A 21,983-nucleotide genomic window follows, 5' to 3' on the forward strand; every position below is an offset into this window, starting at 1 on the left:
GGCATCTAAGGTTTTGTAAGAGCCATCGGTGTTGTGAAGAACAAATTCCAGTTCTCTTTTATGAACTGTTATTTGGCTGGGTGGGTGTGTAGCATCCTCTGTGACATGCCTTTCACAAACCTTTACTGCATTCTCAACAGTTCCTTCCATAAGTATGTCATGCAGCCTGTGTTCACAATGCTCACTTTGTTCCCTGATATCTGTGGAAGATTTTCTCTTCTTCTTTTTCTTCTTCTTTTTTCTATTGGACAATACAACTTGGCTTTCATCAGAAAGGTGGGTTGTAATACATTCTACACTACTATTATTGGCAGTGATAGAAGATTCAGTCATTGTTGTAGTAATTTTAGCATACTGACAAACTGTTTGATTGTCTTCAGGAGATGGATAAATGGAACCATGAGATAATCTATCCTGCTGGCTGTATATCATCTCTTCTCTTTTGTATTGAGACAATTCTGAATGGTTCAGATCTGTTTCCATTTCACCACTTTGATTAGCTAAAATGTCTTCAGATGCATGATAATTCATCAAAGGGGATTCTACATGCCTGATACCAAGATCACAGTCTGATGTTATACAGCTATGTGATTCTTCCTTTACAGCTGACTTCTCCAAAATGTTTGGCGATAAGCCATCCTCATCAGGCAGATCTTCTGATCTTTCAGTTGTGGTTTGATGATATACCCGATTCAACATTTCTTCCTCTACTTCATCTTCTAAAGATTGCATTGGAACTTCATTGTTGGATGTTTTACTGAATTTGAGATTATTAATATTTGATGTTTTATTGCTAGAATGAGTGACCAAACAATATTCAGATTTGGTTTCACCAGTGTCAGTTTCCTCACTGTAAGAAAATTGCCCTACCATCTTTTTTTGGACAGCTGTGTCTGACACCATAGTGACACTTTCAACTAGTGCTTTCTTTTTCCTAACCCTTCTCGGTCCAGGAGTAGGAGGTCTATAAAAACGAGGTTTTGCCTTATCATTATCTGATTCTATATTCATAGAAGGATTTTGCCAGATGTCATAATTGCATGTTTTGAGTCCTTTATTGTTCACTTCCTTACTGATCTGCTGATTTGCAGCATCTTCTTCTGCACTGTTGGAGTCCTCGGCAATGTTTTCACATGTCAAAACATTTAATTCTGATGACTGGTCTTCTGCAACCATTGCAGAACTGCCAGTCTTTGCATTTCCATCAATAGAAAACCCAGCACGGCTAACAGTAGTCGTCCACCTTATGGTTTCATCTTCCTTTATCTTGAACCGGACTCGCATTTCAACAGTCATACTGCCATCTGGATTAAGATGAACAGACTTCTCAATGTCATCTTCAGAGGGTATCTCAGCTAAATCTTCACAACCATGTGAATGATTTTCTGCTAAGCATGCATCATTGTCAGGTACATAAGAAGAAGCTGAGTCATTGTCATTACTGTAGCCTTTGTAAGAAGAAGTAGAAAAAATCTGTGATCTGGAGCTTGAGTCTACACCAAAAAGCACCCAAAGTGACAGGATTAGAAGAAAAGCACAGAAGAGAGTTGTCACGGATAACCGCCCAGAATCAGAGGCAGCAGGCAGGCAGCAAAGGAACAAGAAAGAAACACATAAATTATTATTAGTATACAAACATGCAAATGACATTGCATGGGTGGAGGGGGAAGAGAGCAACAGATACATGATATCAAACACTACCAGTAAGTGATCTGAATTTCACTTATTTTGAAATTGCTTTGTACCATGCATATGCTCTGCAGAACTGTGGCCTCCTTAAACAAATCTCCTACATAATTTTAATGATTCTACTCCATAGTGGAACTGTGATCTCACCTTTTTTTCCTCAACTCTTCTGTCACATTATCAATCTACTCCTGGATTATACGCTTCCCATTTTCCTTACTTTTTCAGATTGTCCTGTTGAATCAGGGCTAGACTCATAAAATATCTTCACACATTCAAATCATACCAAACTCTTTTCATATGACATCAGTGCGCTGAAAACAGTTCACATAGAAGAGGTCTGGAAAGAAGTGCACAGTCCCATTCCCTTATACATGAGATCACTGGAACATGTGCTGCTTTTTTAATGTTCTGATTATGAAAATGGTGCCTATCAGCAGAGCTCACATGCTAGCGATCAGGCATAAGTGGGAGAGGGAAAAGGACCAGTACATTCATTCATGCTCACTCTTCACATACATTGATTGCAGTACGTGGATACTGTCGGAAGAGAACTGTGATAAATATTTGTAGGGAGCAGAAGATTTCAGTGCCAAACTCCTATGGCATATATATGTTCAATCCCAGTGACCTCATCCTGTGACCTACATAGGTTCAAAATAAGGTGTGCATAGCTCCTACCCACAGATAAACATGCTTATGGATCTTTTTATAAGATCAGGAGAATATCAATGTTGTTCCTTGCCTCTTCCAGGGAAAATATAGAGGTTACAGTTTATTTTTTCCCTGCAGACAAGTTATAGTTTTTGGCAATGGTTTCCTTTGAGAAGACAGTAGAGGAAAGGTTTTCACACCTGAGCAGTGCATACTTGATCCAACATGCTATAATTTTTAGACAAGCTATCATTTTATTACTGGTCACACCCACCAAAATACACTGCTTTGGTGGGCTTCAGCCACTGAGTCACATCATGTGACTGGTAGCTTCCAAGGATCTTGTAAAAAATGAAGTAAGTCCCAGAAACATAAAGTCTTTCCCTTTCCTGATCTACAGGGTCAATGAACTGAGACTCAGTGTTGTTTAGTGGTTAAGGTGTTGGATTAGGTTTGGGGAAAGCCTTGCCATGAAATTTACTGGGTGACCTTGGCCTGCCTCACAGGATTATTGTGAGGATAAACTTGTACACCACTTTCAGCTCCTTAGAAGGATGGGACAAAAATAAACTATAAAAATGAATAAGCATTAAGAATGATTTGCATGTAGGCTTTCTACCTCTAGGGTGTGCAGGGTTAAGCTGAAGATGTATGTCAGTCTGGAGTGACCAGTTGTTGGCTGGATATGTATTACAGATTGGAAAGAGAGAACACAGGAAAATGCCTAGGATGATGGCAACTTGAATTACATGTTTGACTTCCCTTTTTTTGCTCGCATTCTCTCTCTCTCTTCCCTCCCAATTTATGGTGATGTCTAGAGATTTTATCTTAAACCAACAATTGCCAGCTCTGTGTGTCTTGGAATAAATAGAGAAACAGAAAAAGTACATATGGAATAAAAGTTATCTTGGGATCGTTATATTCATGTATTAAGGTGAAGAGAGGTATTGTAGATGGAATCAAAGGTTGGACCCACAGGATAATTTTTACATGTGCAAAGTGGAAATTTTGTTTATTCTCCCCTCCTGCAGCAAATCTCTGATTCCTCACCCCCACCCCCACCCCAGGAGCACTATGGTCTGTAGCAACAAAGGAGAATTGAAAAGCTTTGTTCTCTGGATGGAAATCCCTTTCTTCTGCAGAAAGGCTTTAAGCCATACTTTGTTTTCTAGATTTAGGTCATGAATTACTCTGCCCCATCATTTCATAGAACAATATGCATGGTCAACAATAGTAATCAAATTTGATAAATATATTATTATTTATTTCCATATACACTCACACATATCAGGATTCATAGAAATACACCAGCTGAGTTCTCAGCTGAATTCCAGTTCTTAGTACATAATTATGATTGTGCTTTAAAACTGCAGTATCTCTTCACAACTGGGTATTAGGGTGTGGTTTTAAAACAACATCCTTGATTGAACAAGGCATATCCTGGTCTGAATAGGAAGACCACCTGCAGAGTTGGATCCTACCTAGAATTTCTACATATGCAAGGAGGGTCACTTTTGGCTGATTCCCCCTTCCTGCAGCAGCTCCATGTAAAATGCTTCTTCTAGGAAACAGGGAGACTAAGAAATAGCTTGGGAGGCAATCAGCAAAAATCTTCCTCACTTATACTGACAGAAATGCTAGGCTCCTGCCATATGTACACCACCTTGAGTAAAGCAGTGAAAAAGAATTCTAATGTTCCCACCTTCTAATCTTTCTACATCTTTGATACTACTCTGGAGTTTATTTATCCTCTTTTGTAAAAATCTAAATAGGCAGCTTGTGTATATTCCAGTTGTCTTTTTGAATGCATTTTATATCCAGTGAGATCATCATGCTTTGCTTTTCACTCTATAAATTAACAGGAGAAAGAAAAAGAATCAAAGGGACTTACTTTTTCTGCCCTCTGACTTGGCATTAGTTTTGGGATATACACGATTGGATATCCCTGGTAGTCTGCTGGGCAACGAATACCTATGAGGATCGTAATTCCCTGGTCTAAAAGGTTCTCTGCCTGCTGCCACAATAGCTCCAGAACACAGTATGAGAGCTTGAAGGTTGGGGACCTAGAAAAGACGAAACAGGTCTTCAAAATGAAAATCAGAATAGTGTCAACCAGCAATGCTGTTAAAAGCAGTAATTCTACCAACTCTTGACATTTCAAAAGTATTTGAGATGGCAGGACAGTTGATGTCACTGTCAACATATTTTATATGAAATAAATAATGATAAATGTGCTACTCTATTCATGGTCACAATAAATGCTAGAGTTTCAAGGGACAATTTTATTATAAAGGAGAACATTAAAACTCTCATTGCTTTATTCATAACATTATCTACTACAAGACTGTTAATAAAGGATATTGTTGTTGATGTTAGTAATTTGAAATATAAATCACCCAATCCCTGCCAACTGCAAGACTCTGGGCGAGGTACAGAAGCATTAAAAACATTTGCCAAATAAAACAACAAGATAGAAATATATTATTTAAAAAGATGGTGGATACTAATACATTAATTATCCAGATTTGCAGACTGCCAGCCCTCCACAGGCATCCCCCATTCTATTCATCGGAGGGAAAACCTCTAGAATCAACCCCCTGCATTAAAGAAAATGGGAATGTCTGCACATGGCAGACATATGTCAGGCAACTCTGATCCATTTTGAGCTTCCTTTCCATTAACATTGTTATTAGATGCTGGCTACAAGAATCTCACTTTTAAAATTTTAGAACTGCAGAATGTGTTAACCAGGAAGTGGGTTCAATCTTTGTATGTGTAGAAGGAATGCCAACTTGTGCATGGGCCTCTATAGTTTTTCCTTCCAGCCACAGGTCTATCCCCATGCTTTTCCTTTTCAGGCTGCACAGGGGGTCTGCAATAGGTAGAGAGCGGGAAAGTCCTATTCAATCTGTGTTGATCTGCTCAGGGTTCTTTGGATCCCTTTCTGTATACAACACAAATGTGCTTGTGGTAGTTAGTTTAATGAAAAGCAATCTTATTAACAGCAGAGGAAAGAAGATGCTTGCCCCTATCTCTGTCAATCATTTGTCAACTTTAAATTCTTCTACTCTGTCACTATCCAGTGAAAATTGTAACTTCACAAGGGTATTTTTCATTTTTAAAGGTGGGGCTTCATTACACACATGTGAAAGTGACTGGAGGATTGTTGCTTTACTTCATCTTGAGATCATACTATCAGATCAAACAAGTTGGTCAGAGAATTTGCACTGATAGTTTGCTTCTGTGGTAAGAAGCATTTCGGCACTGTGGTCATGAACAATGGAGAAGCTTCTTTCCAGAATGTTAATCTCTTAACAGGCAGAGAGAGAAACAGAGAAGGAGTATTATGTCTTATGTTATGTGTAAGCTTAATGTGAGGTAAGATGTTTAGAGATGAACATGCTGTTTTGTGTTGTTATGTGCAAGTTACAGGCATGAGCCTGTAAATGTCAATCAGCCCCAAAAATTCAAAGGGGAGAAAATACATTTTAATTCCCAAATCGCTTCTCATATCCTTACCTTTCTGCCATCAGTGGTATATAACTTCACAACTGGATACTGCATTAACTCACTAATGTTGTCCAGAAATGCCTCAAAGTTTTGTGTGTTCTTTTTACCCAAAACAATGGTGCGGCAAACTCTTACATCCCCATTTTTGAAAACCAGCAACTTCTTAGGGGTACTGATGCGGATGTTGCCACCTCTCTGGAACACACCATCTTCTCCCTCTCTAGCTAACTGTATGGCTTTGCGGCGAGCGCTGACAGGTCTGCTGATCTGCCACGGCAGTGGTTTCTTACTGGCCTTCTCCAAGTTAATGGGCTTAATTTTCTTCTGCTGGGAACAAATGTATGATTTCCCATCTTCAAGGTCTTCCAGGTTAGTGATACCATGTATCCCTCGTGGTGTAGTGATAGTTCTTACTCCAAAAGGTAATGGGACTCTTTTGGACAAGTTGTCAAGCAAGGCATCAAAGGATTTGAAAGATCTGTTATTAACAACCATCTTGACACCATTGAATTGGGGGTCTCCACTTTTATAAAAGCAGATCCGTTTGGCCACAACCGGGTCAGTGACATTGATGGGGCGTGGGGACAAAGACTGTTCACTCTCTGAAGTGTGAGGCTGAGTCATCGAGTAGTTGGTTGAAGGTGTTTCACTCATTTTGACAGCAATCTGGAAGGAGGCAGAAGTAAATGTTCTCTCATTATCATAATAATAATGTAGTCCTCATTTCTTTAAACCACAAAAGAGATTTTAACAAAAGAAGTAGAGGTAAATCTTGCCCCAAATCAATGACTTAAATAGATCCAATCTGTTATCTTTATATTCCACAAAGACAGGCAGAATTAAGCTAACAAAGCTTTACTTGCAAATATGTGCAGAATTCTCTAGTGGATTTTCGCATATCTTATCATTCTGGTAAAACAGAACATTTATATAGCAAAGGGTATTTTGTCACACCAGCATAATAATTGGATGGTGTTTATTTTTATAATGAAGATAATGGCAACATTTCCTGTTTTAACAACAGATATTTTCAAACAGAGGAATGTATTTTTGTTCAAGTGTGACCCATTCGGCTAGTTAAAGATAAATGAAAAATTGCACACAATTTGGAAGGAAATTCTTCTTCTGTAGCTCTTTTGTGTACCATTTAAATATAGCTGAGCTTGTTCAGAAGATCTTTCTACTAGATTATCACATATTTTATGAACATCCATATTATACCATTGCAGTTCTATTGTTTCCAGCAAGATTATTTTTCAGTAGGCCTGACAACAGAAGAAAGCCGAAATGTCTTATAAGAGATCATTTCATCAAACTACTTAATCTGAAACAGAATAATTTACATTTAACCTTTTTGACCTGCATAGTTCAGGAACAATTTGACACATTTCCACTCTTGAATTTAGCATAGGTAACAAAATATTAAAATGCTGGATTGAAATTAGCAACATACTCTTAATAGAAAATACTATATAATAATATAATATACAGTCCTTTTCCTAGGTGTTCAAACCACTCAACTTATTTTTGCAATAAATACAGCAATACTGCAACCTGTACCAGTACCATTGTCTTATATTACAAGGGGTTACAGAAAGAGAAATAAGGACAGATGCCCTATAAAAGAATCTTTAAGGAAGTAGACAATAAGCAGAACTCCTGGTTAAATAGCAGAGTGTGTAATTAGAAGATAGGGTTTCATCTAAGCAAATAACAAGCATGGGGGAGGGAAGGCAGCATGGTGTAGCCTGATCTCATCAGATCTTGGAAGTTAACCAAGGACAGTACTTTGAAGGGAGACACCAATGAAGACTCTGCAGAGGAAAACAATGACAAACCATCTCTGCTTTTCATTTGCCTTGAAAGCCCCTTGCTAGGGTTGTCATAAGTCAGTTGCAACTTAATGGCACTTTAACAAGGCTGACTGAACACAGTAAATTCAGGTAATAGCGTTGAATAAAGACTAAATTTTCTAATGGCAGAATGGAACTTACCCATCTTCCCCCTGCAGCCCACTATCTTCATGTCATTTTTGTAACATTTATTTGGGACTTTTTATTTAAAAAAAAAAAAGTGGGGTGCAGAAAGAAAAAAGGGAAAGGAAGGTATAAATTCATCAATAATTTCCAAATATTATTGTTAGATACAAATAAAATCAAGTAACAGCAACTTTTTTGGTAAAAATTCATATTTCAAATGAAAAAGCAGATAGTAAAACATCAGTATTATAGTATTTTGAGGTGAATTCTCTCTTTAAAAGACTAGATAAGAACTTTTTTAGTTGTGCTATTCTATTAACAAAAGGTTGCATCCTTTAGAGTTAGAAAAATTCCTGTACTAAATTTAAACCATCCTAAAAAACCTAGGTATTGTCTAAATAATTTGTATTTTGAAGTGAATTATCTCTTTAAAAATATAAACAAGAACTTTTTTAGTTGCAATATCCCATTAACCCTCCCCAGGGGAAAAAAAAACCAACTATACTACTTTGGCATAGGGGTCAAAGTGACCCCATGTTACAGCAAAAAGCAATGAAAACCTGATAGCTCATCATGGTATTGTCTACTAAGAAAAAAATCAGGCCCCAAGAATAATTTCCTTCAGAAATGCAGGACAAAGGAGAATCAAATTTGGAATTGGGGTCAAAAATTGCACCTCATTGAAAATGTCAACAATCCACAAATTGTTAATGGACTCAAATTGACCATACCATTTTTAAAGCAGAATTCACAATTGGGAATCTATAAAACTGTTTATTTTAAAGAAAATAATCATTTTTAACTGTTACTACATTGAAACTTAATTGGATAATAGTGGAACAAATAAGAACAAAGGGAAGCAATTAGCTCAGAAAACTGGTTGCCAGGGGTCACAGGTGAGTAGTTCAGTACACAGGTGGCTATGGGTCACCTACAGTAACTTCCACCAGTAAAGTTGAGATGGTCAAATCAGAGATTTGGAAAATCTGAAGGTGAACAGTTCAGTGCAAAGGTCAGCTCAGTGGACAGGTGGCCGGGGTCATCTGAAGTACTTCCCGCATCACCAGAAACCTAAAGTTGAGAAGACCACACTGAGGCTTGCAAAATCTAAAGGGCAAAAGGAAGCAATTAGCTCAGAAAACAGGTGGCCAGGGGTCACCTAGATTTCCAGACTTCATGGCTCCTTCAAGTCTGGAAAATATGAGGTTCAGATGATACCTTCAAACATGTCCAGGCTTATCCTACTGAGGGACAGAATGACCCCATCTCCAAAACTGCAATATGGTTCAATTTGAGCTTTTCCATATGGCTATGGGCATGAGGAAAGCTTTGACAGAGCACAAATACAGGGCTGTATACAGGTGAGGCCACCTGTAATGTATTAGCTAGTGAGATGCTAAAACTGAAGGGAGTGTTTGCATATCTGAATATATTTTTACAAACTTATAGCGTACAACAACAGCATTCCAAACAGGAAAAAGTAATGTACAGGGATATACTACAAGGGTGGTGAGTTAAACAAATCTGTTTGAATAAATATATTTATTTGCTTGGACAGATATCACTGGAAGTGTATTTATTGTAAGGGGAACCTACACTTTTCTCCAGTCTGATGGAACACTGAGATCCAAGATGGATTGCTGGCAGGTTTGAAGTTTTCCTATAGTCTGGGGAGCCTTCCTCCAATTTCAGTGGCACTTCTGCTGAAGAAAGAGCTTCTGAAGTTGGTGGACAGCTCCTAAGGCTGGAGAAATTTTCAAACTGCACTGAACAAAGTGGCAGGATACAAGTCATTGTGCTGTTCTTGCTATAGGAGTAGTGGTAAGCTACTAATTATATCTATTCATTTGCAGCATTTATAGATCATTTATTTTGCTGAAGGCATTAATTTTGGGCTATTTATTAGACAGTGATTATGTGACATCACTGAAGGTATATCATAAGTCCCTCCTTCTGAATATTAATGTAATCTTTGAGTGCCTTTGTCACTTTTTAAAAAACATTCTTTATATTCCCCCCCCCCCCCCCGGAAATTGCATTCTCCTTTTGTCCTGAACTTGTATGCATATCTCTGTCAAAATGAAACCTGCTGCATTTGTCAGTAGCAGACATGGCACTTGTACAAACAAATTCCATCACAAATAGCAGCATTATAATTACATTGCCCTCTGGTTAAGACATAGATGGATCCAATATGGGGAAATAATTTTTTTCCATAACAGAATAACAATGTGTAGTATAGATACTGATAAATAAGTAAGGTGCATCTACATATGAAGCTGCCTTATACTGAATCAGACCCTTGGTCCATCAAAGTCAGTATTGTCTTCTCAGACTAACAGTGGTTCTCCAGGGTCTCAAGCTGAGGTTTTTACACCTATTTGCCTGGACCCTTTTTTGGAGATGCCAGGGATTGATCTTCCCAAGCAGATGCTCTACCACTGAGCCACTGTCCCTCTTATGTGCTTAAACACTAGTACTTGACCAGTACTTTGAGACATCTTGAGCACCAGGGCTTTTGTTGTAGCTGGAACTCCTTTGCATATTAGGCCACACACCCATGATGTAGCCAATGTTCCAAGAACTTACAGTAGGCTCTGCAATAAGAGCCCTGTAAGCTTTTGGAGGATTGGCTACATCAGGATTGTGTGGCCTAATATGCAAAGGAGTTTCTGCTACAAAAAAAGCCCTGTTGAGCACACATACAGAAAGAACCTGGGAGCATTTGTTAAACTGTCTGTGCACCATCTTGTGATATATGTTATCTGGGTTTTTATAGGTTTTAATTGTTTTTAACTGTTTACTTGTCTGCTGCAATCCACCCTGAGTCTATGTGTGGGGGAAGGCAGGATAGAAATTTAAAAAATAAATAATTATAAAGCTAACATCTGAAAAAATTTCTATTAATGGAAATGGATGGAATGAAATCCTAATCAGAGCTTCTAAAACCACTGGAATCAATGGGTTTAGGGTTGCACTAGAAATCCTGGTACTCCCACACTCTTATATGCAAAATACATGAAGCAGCTGGGCTCCCTTGTGTAGCTAGTTTAATTTTCTGAATAGAAAAAGCATGTAAATGCCCCAGAAATGTCATGAAGATCACAGTCTTCATACTTGGCTGCTTCTACAATTGCACATCATGCACCATTATAAGTGACCTTGTGGGCACAGAGCACCACAGTTCTCATTAACTCAAGGAGGTGTTGCAGATTATCAGCAGTTCTACAATGCAGGTCATTTAACTAGAGACCTAATATGAGAGTAGAGACCTAAATTTCAAAGCATCATTTTGAAAAACTTGACTGTGTAGATGTATAAGTAAACGGCTGCCCAAGACTTAAATTCTACTACTCACCAATTCAGTGTATAGAAAACTTCAGAATGGTGTAGAGCACAAGCTGGCTCAGCAACATAAAGTCTCCAAGATACATACAGTCCATGCAGCTCATGCTGTTGCCATGGGGTGCATGTTTCAGGAAATAAGACTGGGCATGCTTTATGAAGGTCAAATTATTCACTGGCAGGAAATATCACCTACCTCATATCACCAACCTTATGGGAATGCTAAGCCTATATTGAACAGGCAAGTAGTCATTTATGCTACAGTTTCATCAGTATTGCCAAGAATCCAGCAAAATTAGCCTTAGAATGTTTAGATATCCTTTTGTGTAAATATGAGTATGACAGCTAATTCGAAAATCTCATTGGCCCTGATGACAGGAGAACTTCATCATTCTGCCCAATACGAGCATTAAAGTCACCTGCTAGAAGTAACAATGCTCTCAGCACCCAAATATCATTGTGAGATGTTAACAGGGGAAGATAATTGTAACAACTTAGTGAATGATGGAAACTGCAGCAATATAACAAGTTCCAGCTGTGAGGAGGCAATTAAAATTATACGGGAGCAATTAAGTGCTGTTGAAACTAAGCGTGCTAGTCCAGACTTTGGAAAAACTGGGGTGGGCATCCACTACAAGAGTAATGAAACCTGGTAGATTAATAGCTTTCCTAGCCCAATTTTGTTTTAATTAAAATAATCTGAAACTTTAGGAGATTGGATTTACTTCAGAGTCCCTCAGCCTGTAATATTCCAAGACAAAATTTTTACTCCAAAGTTGGAGACAGTCATTTGGGTGGAATTACAGACACTATGGCATTCATAGCCAAACATGCACAGTGAGGTTGAATTTCCTGAATTGATTAGAACAACTAGTTCCAAAGGAATGTGCTTTGAATTTTGGGACAGAAGGTCCTCAGATATAGAGGCTTTCACACATACTCCACAAAAGAATACACTGGTCAAGGGTAGTTGCCCCCCCCAAGTCGGAATAAAGAGGCGGACACAAATGGTTTGGTGAAACTATGGGCCACTTTTATTAAACTTATACAAGAACGGCAAGGGCAACCGAGCTGCGGCCAAGTCAGGGCCAGGGGTCTCCTCAGACCGCTCCCCTGCCTTTTAAGCGGGCGAGAGACCCGGCCCCCCGGCCGGAGCTGTGAGCCACAGCTCCCGTCAGGCAGGCCCAGCAGGGAGGCTCAAACCGGAGGGCCCAAACACCAGACGCAAGTCTCAGCGAAAGGCACCCATCCAATCGAGTCTCCAGGACAGTCTGCATTCACATACCTCGGGCCACACCAAAGGTAGATCCTGACAGACCCCTAACTCCCCAAAAGGGAGTTTGGCTCTATAGCTCTTCTGGGTGATTAAGCTTGCCAGGATCAATTAATCACCCTGCAGAGCTACTGAGACAAGCCTCTCTTCCTTCTAATGAATGGCTGAGGCTCCTCCCCCTCCTCATTCCCCAGGGAAGGAAAGAAAGAACAAGAGCTTCCTTTGCCAATCCCCACCATCAGGAGAGCTACAAAGAGTGCTTTTAAGACTACCAATGTTTTAGTGAAGGTATGAGCTTTTTGCCTTGCTACAGAGAAAGAGAGAGAAAGAGAGAGAGAGTTTTGTTGGGCTTGTTGTGGGTGTAACTGGGTTCCCCTCTTCTTTTTCACTGTACTCATGCCCTCCAGAATTTCTCAATAGGAAAGCATGTGAACTATTTAGAAAAGAAATACCAAAATTAGGCTGATAGTGTGTTTCACCCCAGGTTTACCCAGCAAATTTTCCTAAATGTTTCTTTCACATTTTCCTTTGATTGGAGGTCTTCAATTTAGACTTCCCAGATAGTAGGCTGACACTGACCACTGTACATGGCTGTCTCTCTGTTCTTGTAGTAGTTTTTTTTGGAGGGGGAGTTATATTTTTTTTTAGTTGTAGTCATTTTTCTGAGGTAAATTACAGTTTTGTAGACAAGCACATAGCCCTCAGTCTGCGCCATGGTGCCTTCACATGTTCTTGACTAGTGAATGAAGCAACTTCTGTACAAAAGCTCACAGTGTCCAGCTGCTTCGTGTTCCTCTGAGTCTTAGCCTCAAAGCATTGACCATGAGATATCTGTAATGAATGTCAATGAATCAAAAGTAGGTTTGCAACTCACAGATGTGTACACCTGAACATCACATATTCAAGAATGAATATACAAGTGCCTTGTGTTTTTGGGGATCGAGCTGGATTCCTGGCCAGAAGCTGGTGGATTTGAAGGAAAGGATTGGTTCTTTCCTCCTCTAGAAGATTACGCTTCTTAAGCTGCAGCAGTTGGTGGGGCATCTTAACTTTGCCTGCAAAGTGGTTGCCCGGGTAGGGCTTTTCTTCACAGGTTCTGTGACGCAATGACGGGCCTTCGCCTGCCCCAACACAGGACCAGAGTTACTAGCAGCATGAGGGAGGATCTGCGAGTATGGCAGGAATTTTTGGAATCCTTCAATGGGATTTTTTTGGGGGAGAGGACATGAGGCTTGAGGCGGAGATTCAGGTCATGTCCGATGCTGCTGGGTCATTAGGTTTCGGGGTCTACTTCCATGGACATTGGTGCATGGAGGTGTGGCCGGAGTCATGGGTTCAGGCCGGTTTGAGTCTGGATCTCACGTTTTTGGAATTTTTTCCTATTTTGGTTGCGGTTTGGCTGTGGGGAAGAGATATGGTTGATCGCACTGTTCATTTTTGGTGCGACAACATGGCTGTTGTTCATGTTATTAATTCCCTTTCATCCAAATCGCAGCGGGTTATGAGGCTGTTGAGGGCCTTCACTCTGCGTTGCCTGTGGCTTAACATTTTGTTTTTGGCCAAGCATGTTCCTGGGGTGAATAACGGGGTGGCTGACGCTCTTTCTCATAAACAGATGGAGAGGTTTCGTCAGCTGGCCCTGGACGCCGATCTGGAAGCGGCACCAATGCCCCAGGAGCTATGGCTGATTGGAGAGCTGAGGCCTGCAGAGCGATAGGCCTAGCCATTGCACCTAGCACCAGGAAGTCTTACGAACGTGCTGTATGGCAGTTTGAGGACTTTAGGGCTGAGGTAGGGTATCGCATTGTTTGGCCCCTCTCAGTGGAGCATTATTGTGTTTCCTTAAGAGGTAAGGGACTGGCCATGTGATCAATCAGGGGACGCATGTCTGCGCTGGCCTTCGCTAGCAAAGCTTTAGGGTATAAGGAGGAAACAGCAGATTTTCGTATTCGAATGATGCTGGAAGGGTGGTCCAGAGAGGTTGGGCCTAAGCCTGATACTAGGACCCTATGTCTCCTGAGATTCTTAGGGGTTTGGAGGGGGTATGGAGCGCAGTCTGTGCGTCTCATTTCGAGGCTGTTTTGTTTCACGCAGCCTCTTTGGTGGCTTTCTTTGGGGCGTTGAGGATTAGTGAATTATAATAATAATAATAATAATTTTTATTTCTATCCCGCCCTCCCCGCCTAGGCGGCTCAGGGCGGCTAACAACAACTTACACATTAACATAAATAATAAAACTTTAAATTTAACAATTAAAATTAAACATAAAAACCAGTCAGTTAAGTTAAAATACATAATTCAATTGGTGGTAAGCTCCAGGAATGATGTTTCTGGCAGGGCCTTGTCACTAAGGGATGTCAGGTTAAAGGGGGTAAGGCGGCTCTTACCATCCGACGATCCAAGACGGATCAACTGGGCAGTGGTGGAGTTGGGTCCATGTTCTGAGGCGGAGCTTTGCCCAGTTTCAGCATTGGCCGATTATTTGGCTGTGCGGGGAGGCTGTGAAGGGTTGTTGTTTTGTCATTTTGGAGGCAGTCCTCTGACAAAACATCAGTTTTGGGCAGTGATGTCCAGGGCCTTAGCTTTATTGGGGTTGTCAGGGGTGAGGTTTGGTACTCACTCTTTTAGAATTGGAGTGGCCTCGGGTTACTCTTCATTGTCCATCCAGCGACTTGGCCGTTGGCAGTCTCAGGCTTTTAAAAGTTATGTTTGCCCTTTACTCCACTCTTAGTTGTGTTAGAGGGAGCTGGGGTGGGTTAAGGTCTTGGTTTTATAACTCGTTTGTTTCTCTTTTTAGATGCTGTTGTTCCTGGCCGGAGGAGCTGAGTTCTCATCTGCGGGCACAGTTATGTGTTTTGGGCGGCACATCAAGCTCGGAGAACTGCTGTTGGGGCTCAGCAAATATGTTACGGTTGAATGGTGGGGGCGCCGGGGTCTTCAGTGGTCTGGCTTGCTCCCCCTTTTGTTTCATGGGTGTTTGGGCCCTCCTCCGCAGGTATTAATCATTCACCTGGGAGGGAATGATCTCGGGTTGATTAAAGGCAAGGCTTTGATCTTGCAAGCCCGAGATGATTTCAAGTACGTAAGGAAGAGATGGCCTGGTACCATTATAGTGTGGTCGGCCATGATTCCACTCTTGGTGTGGTGCAGTGCATGGAATCCAGCTGGGATAGAGAGGGCTCGTTACAGAGCGAACAAGGAGATTCGCAAGGTTTTGGAGGGTGGTTTGGGCCACTATGTGCTCCATCCAGATATTTCTAGGGAATGTCCCAACCTCTACAGAGCGGATTGGGTGCATCTCTCGGAAAAGGGTAATATGCTTTTCCTGAGGGATCTTCGGCTTTAGGCCTTTTGGTGGGTGCTAAGCCCTAAGTAGAGACTTGGCCTTAGTTGTGGCAGGTGTTACGGGGTTTATGGCACCATGCGGCCTGGGGAGGACTGGTTAGCTTCCCCCTTTTGGGGTGTTAGGGGTCTGGCAGGATAAACCTTTGGGTATTGGTGACCCTACATGTGTGAATGCAGACTGTCCTGGAGACTCAATTGGATGGGTGCCTTTCGCTGAGACTCGCGTCTGGTGTCTGGGCCCTCCGGTGCGAGCCTCCCTGCTGGGCCTGCCTGACAGGAGCTGTGACACATAGCTGTGACACATAGCTCCAGCTGGGGGGCCGAGTCTCCCACCCGCTGGAAAAGGCAGGGGAGTGGTCTGAGAAGACCCCTGGCCCTGACCTGGCCGCAGTTCTGTTGCCCTTGCCGTTGCAGTGTTATTTAATAAAGTGACCCATAGTTTTACCAATCTAATTGTGTCCGCCTCTTTATTCCGATTTGGGGGGGCAAATAACTCAATCTGTTGCAAAATATTTGGCAAGAGTAGTCTTCTTAAAATGCTAAAATGAATATTATCTTGCTGATCTTATGGGTAGTTGCATAGGTCCACTGTTATATCTTATCTTCCTATGTCTTAATTTCTTTATAAATTTATAATTTTAAAATAAATTTTAGACTTTTATGAGATGTATTTATTTTCTTGCTTTGGCATTTTATCTTCTTGTCTGTTTTGTTGTATTCTGTTACATTATGTTGGCTTTCTCTGTTTTGTTCTGCTGTGATGTATTGGTTTTATGCTTAAGACGTTTGTGTCAGGATGGGCCCGACATGCTGTTTCTGTAAAATAATGTTCTTTGTGTATTCTGACCTGCTGCTTCTGTAACATGATACTCTATGTGTATTCTGACATGACGCCTGGTTCATGAGAATCCTGATTACAATGCTTGTCTAACAGACCTCCGACTTCTGAACTCTATAACTGTTAACTCTGTCTGCTGGTAACAGACATAACTATGTAACTACTAAGAAATGTGCCAATGAAATAGGGAGGAAGATATGTGTGTTATCTTATCACATTGCTTAGTAACACAGAAACAAGACTCGGCCATTGACCTTGATCCTCCAAATAGCTCTATGCAGTGCCATCCGTGGGAACTAGCCCTGGATTGGGGGGAGACTTTTTGCATGCTTTTTTAAAAAAACTATAACTGTATGCTTTGTCCTTGCTTTCATCATTCCTGGCTTTGGCTGTCCACAGCACAAGGTCAATGCTCTGTATCTGAATCCCATAAACTTTTTACTCTTTTCATATGAGAACTGGTGAGTTGGATCAATAACTGGCAGAACCTTACACTTTGGTCATATCATAATAAAGGAAAGAAATATATTGCCAAAATCTAAATTAGAATTATTTTATGAACTGAGCTCAAGTGAAGATATGGATATGTGATTCTGATTTTCTTTCCTGCTTTTAGCGTGGTATTTTGAACTATATATTACCTTTGAACTATATATTACAAACTTATTTAGTTCCAAATAAGAACATCCTAAGGTTAATTGTACAACCTTTGATTATTGTATGTAAACTGCCTCCATAAAAAGTACTGTAGATTTCAGGTAATATGAGCTGGAAGTTCTGTTGGAGGTATTTATGTGCAGCATGCCTTTAAGTAGGGACTTGATGGGAAATATGTTGTAAATTGCTTACCCTCTGCACTAGAAAGCTAATACAAATAGTCTTATTGTAAGCCTATCACATGATGATCTGAATGTGCTTTTTATTGGAACTACCAGTATGTTTTTAGTGCTATCTGTACATAAATCGGAATGACAGATACAGCTAAATGAATACTGAAGTATTTACATCTAATATTAGAAGACTAGTTTTGAACTGTATGCTGTGACACGTGGAAGATCTTACTATGGGGCAAATAGGATTGCCAAACATCTAGGTGAGGGTTAAGGAGCTCCTGGAATTACAACTGTTCTCCAAACTACAGAGATCAGTTCCCATGGAGAAAATGGCAGGGTGGACTATATAGCATTATGTCTGTGCTGAGCTGCCACCTCTTGTCAGGCTATATCCTCCCCAAGTTCCGCCCCTAAACCTTCAGGAATTTCTCTTCTCAAAGTTGGCAGTCCTAGGAGCAAATCAGTTCAATCATCTGGAACAGAAATATGGGGTCAGAACATAGGGTGTTTTGGGGTTTTTTAGAACAGTGGCAGCGCAGCAAGATAAAGCCTCTGTAATAATCTTTACACAATTGCTTCCCACCCTATATGACCTTATGGTTTCTTGATCCTTCTATACAAAATATCTGTGTTGTGAAGTTCATTCATTGCACCTGAAACAGTGCTGCTAGAAGACAATGTTGCTAATCTTCATGGTTCCAAAAGACTCTTATAAATTTTTGCTAAAGGTGGCAAAAAAAAAGGCCACCTCTATTGAGTCCATAAGCTCAGGCCATTTTGATTTCCACCCACCAGTTCAGTTTATGTGTTGCTTGCTGGTTCCAAAGGGAGCAGATTTTTGAAGATCAGTTTGACTGTTCGTGAACCCATTCATGGCTGTTTGGCAGTTTGCTTCACTGAGCCAGTTTGGTGTAGTGATTAAGTATGTGGACTCTTATCTGGGAGAGCCAGGTTTGATTCCCCATTCTTCCACTTGCATCTTCCTAATAATTCCCAGCATGGCGTTGGCCTTTTAGACTTCAGTCATGGAGCAGAGGGATGAAAGTTGGCTGCCTCCAACCAGATGTAATAGCACCACCACCAACATTTTATTATTCTGGACTTGTGTTTTCTCAGGTTTTATGCAGATAGAAAGTATTTTCACCTCAACTATATCACTATTCAAGAAAATGATAAATATAGACAACCAGCTGTTTCAGCCAACTGGTCACCAAAGACTATCGGCAGGTTTGCTGTTAAATCACACTGGATTTTACAAAGGGTAAAAATGCCTGTGAGATGTTTAACAAACCAAAATTATCTAATTCTGAAATTTGTCCAGTATTTTGAATATAAAGATTTGGAGTGTAACTCAGACAAAGTTAAACACTTCCCAGTTTTCAATGATTTCAGTGGGGGGGAGGTTTAGTACATGCTTATTTAGAAAGGTGGACTACAAACAAACAAAAATAACTGAACTTCAGCTGGACTGTTACCCTTATCTAAAGGGTACAAGGGTGTATTACAAGTTGTTCTGAATTCTACACTGCAATTTTAAAGGGAAAATTGGCATGGGAGAAGAAGCCCAATTGTACTGCAAATACAGGGATGCATTTTCAACTCTGTTTCAGCCAAGGAATATGTGAAGAAAGCTACCTCTAGTGTATGAGGTTAAGCTCTCTTTATCATATCATAATTGGTTAGGATTGCCAGCCCCCATCCCCAGACACAGCAGGGGATGGTGGGATAGGATTGCCAATTAAGGACAGTTTCTATCCAAGTGCTGTGGTTAGGCTAAATGCAGGGTTATGAAGGATTATCTGTTTTAGATATATTTAAATGGTTTTAATGGTTTTATGAATGTTTATCTGTTTTAGATGTATTTAAATGGTTTTAATGGTTTAAATGGTTTAAATGGTTTTAGATGTATTTAAATGGTATGAATATGAATATGTGTGTGTTTGATGTGTTGGTATGTTTTGTGGAAGAGCACCTCATTTCGTTGCTCTCTTTTTGTTGAGAACAATGACAATAAATTTATCTATCTATCTATCTATCTATCTATCTATCTATCTATCTATCTATCTATCTATCTATCTATCTATCTATCTATCTATCTATCTATCTATCAATTCAGATTGAGAAACTCCTAGAGATCTGGGGATGGAGTCAGGGAAGGACAGGGACCCCAGTGTGGTTCAGTGCCATAGAGTCCACCCTCCAAAGCATCCATTTTCTCCATGATCTTTGTAGTATGGAGATAATCTGTAATTCTGGGTGATCTCCAGATCGCTCTTGGAGGCAGCCTTCCCTATAATCAGTCCTAAGTATTTAGGATTAGGGCTAAAATAATCCAAGACAGGTTTGTCTTCTAAGAAGGTTCTTTTGTACATACACTCTTTCATTTATATCCTGCCTCTGATAGTACACATTTAAGATGAAATACACAGGAGTCCCACAGATGGTGTCTCATCCAAATACTGACCCAGTCCTGGCTTCACTTCAGAATGACTACTGCATCATCTGCCCTTCAGCTCATGCTAGTGATGGATGTCCTGCCTAATTGAGTACTAAGAATAGCATGGGCTAAGCTTCTACATGGTCCAATGCTGAAGCATTTTATATCATAAAAATAATATGAATACCATACACAGATGTCTTTTCATGTTTCTTGCTTATTACGCAGTCGATTAAGTGACTTTTTAACAATTATTTCTTATCTCACTGTGTTCTATAAAACACAGCACATAACAACAAATCCTAGACTACAAATCCTAGATTTATCATGGTGACCCCCTTCTCTAATACTCAGTTACATTTTCATTTAAGATTACACAAAAACGTTGATATTAATTAAGCACATGGATTTAATATTAGAGAGTAGTTGATCTACTTACCATAAATCAATTACCTAGCAGTAGCTTGCTTTTGGACTCATCAGGATTCATAGTCTATATGTGGTAAATAATCTCGTTCTTGTTCTGAAGAAGCCCAGCTAGAAGCAGTCTGCTAATGCCATGGTCATTACTAGACTGGCTTGTTTGCAAAGCACACAGTGAACACTTAATTTACTGAGTATTTTCACACTGTGTTCCCAATGCAATCTCTTGCATTGCAAGGAGAAATAAATGCAAACCATTTTACATAGCTAATGTTTCCTTAACTGTAGCACATTTCTTCTTTAAAATCCATTTTCCTTGGAAAAATATCCAGAATGACAGAACCATGGAACGAAAATGGACCTGAACTCTTTTAAAGGTAAACTACCTTCTGACATTGCAGTTTTCTTCTTAATAAGTCACAATGCTTGCTCCTATTTTTGAAGTACTTCACAGAATTCTCACTAGCATACACCATCCAACTCTTAAAGGATCCAACCATCCTTCACGTGTGTAGATCATGAAGTCAGAATACTTTTCTCCTAATTGTCAATCTCCTGGTAGTTATTTGCTATCAGCCTTGCTGGTCAAAAGTTTTTCTTTTCTAAACTGTGTCAATAATATAGATGAGATCAGGTATCCTGGCATTGCAGAGCAAATAATTCCATAGTTTTCTTTCCATCCACTCTGGTGTTTAACAGGCAATCAGGCCTCGTCCAGTCCAATATATATTCCAGAAACCTTTTATGCAGGAGGGCTGCCAACCAAACGACTAAATTTGAGAGAGTATTTCTGCAGATGCAAAAAGATTGTGATGCTTCATCTCTTCAGGACTGTTGAATTAGGTTCTTCTTTTTCTTAAGCAAATGCTGTGTCCCAGATGGCAACTGTCCCATCTAATTACTGCCACAACTATAATCAGATTTCAAGCTTCTCCCCTTAATCAGGATTATAGAAGGCTTGTTACACTAGGTGCAGAGCAGTTGCAAGCTAGTTTTTAAAAAAGTTTTATTGGTTTAAACTACTACAAGACAGAAGCATTGCAGAGTATACATAAAAGAAAGGAGAAAGAGAGAAAAAGGGACATACAGAATGGGAGAAACAGAAAACAGAAACCAGTACAAATGTATCAGTTATATTTCCACCTCTCAATATAATACTCTAATCTTTTTACCTACAAGTATAAAAATCTCCATTAAATGTTATCTTCCTTTCTCTTTTACCAGGACAAGAAAAAAACGAATAATTCTTTTAGTAAACTAGTAAAGCATTGTACAACTAAACAATTCTTCTTACACACAAATCAGACTGTCTCATCCTCAAATTTTCCTAAATTAATTTACAGTTATAACAAGCACAAATTAGATTATTAATTTAGCCAAAACCCTATCATAGAAAGCACATGTATTTTCTTTATTCATAGCAGATTGCATAAAGTACCTCAAATGCAGTCAATTACTTTATCAGTCTCTATCTAAAACATTTCTCCTACAGGCATGTTAAAGCAAGTCTACCAAATTAGCAAGTTGGTCAAATTCTGCAGCCATTATGTTATCTAGCTTTCCACCATTAATCCTATTTTTTCCCCTTAGCAACAATCTCTCTATAGGCAGACTATCAATATTTGCCTATTCACCGGGGAGAAAAGAAAGAGAAAAAGAA

General features: G+C 39.9%; 1 protein-coding gene across 1 annotated transcript in view; it reads right to left on the reverse strand.

Moving 5' to 3' along the window:
- The window catches only part of LOC132575216 (lipoxygenase homology domain-containing protein 1-like), a 192,448-nt gene extending 171,860 nt beyond the window's left edge, over positions 1–20,588 (reverse strand). The window contains 3 exon segments of the mRNA XM_060243790.1: positions 4,232–4,403; positions 5,860–6,516; positions 20,340–20,588. Coding sequence (XP_060099773.1) covers positions 4,232–4,403; positions 5,860–6,516; positions 20,340–20,342 — 832 coding nt within the window. The 5' untranslated portion in view covers positions 20,343–20,588.
- Between the last annotated feature and the right edge of the window lie 1,395 nt (positions 20,589–21,983).

Source organism: Heteronotia binoei, chromosome 7 (assembly GCF_032191835.1).
Source record: "Heteronotia binoei isolate CCM8104 ecotype False Entrance Well chromosome 7, APGP_CSIRO_Hbin_v1, whole genome shotgun sequence".
In the NCBI taxonomy this organism is placed as follows: Eukaryota; Metazoa; Chordata; class Lepidosauria; order Squamata; family Gekkonidae; genus Heteronotia; species Heteronotia binoei.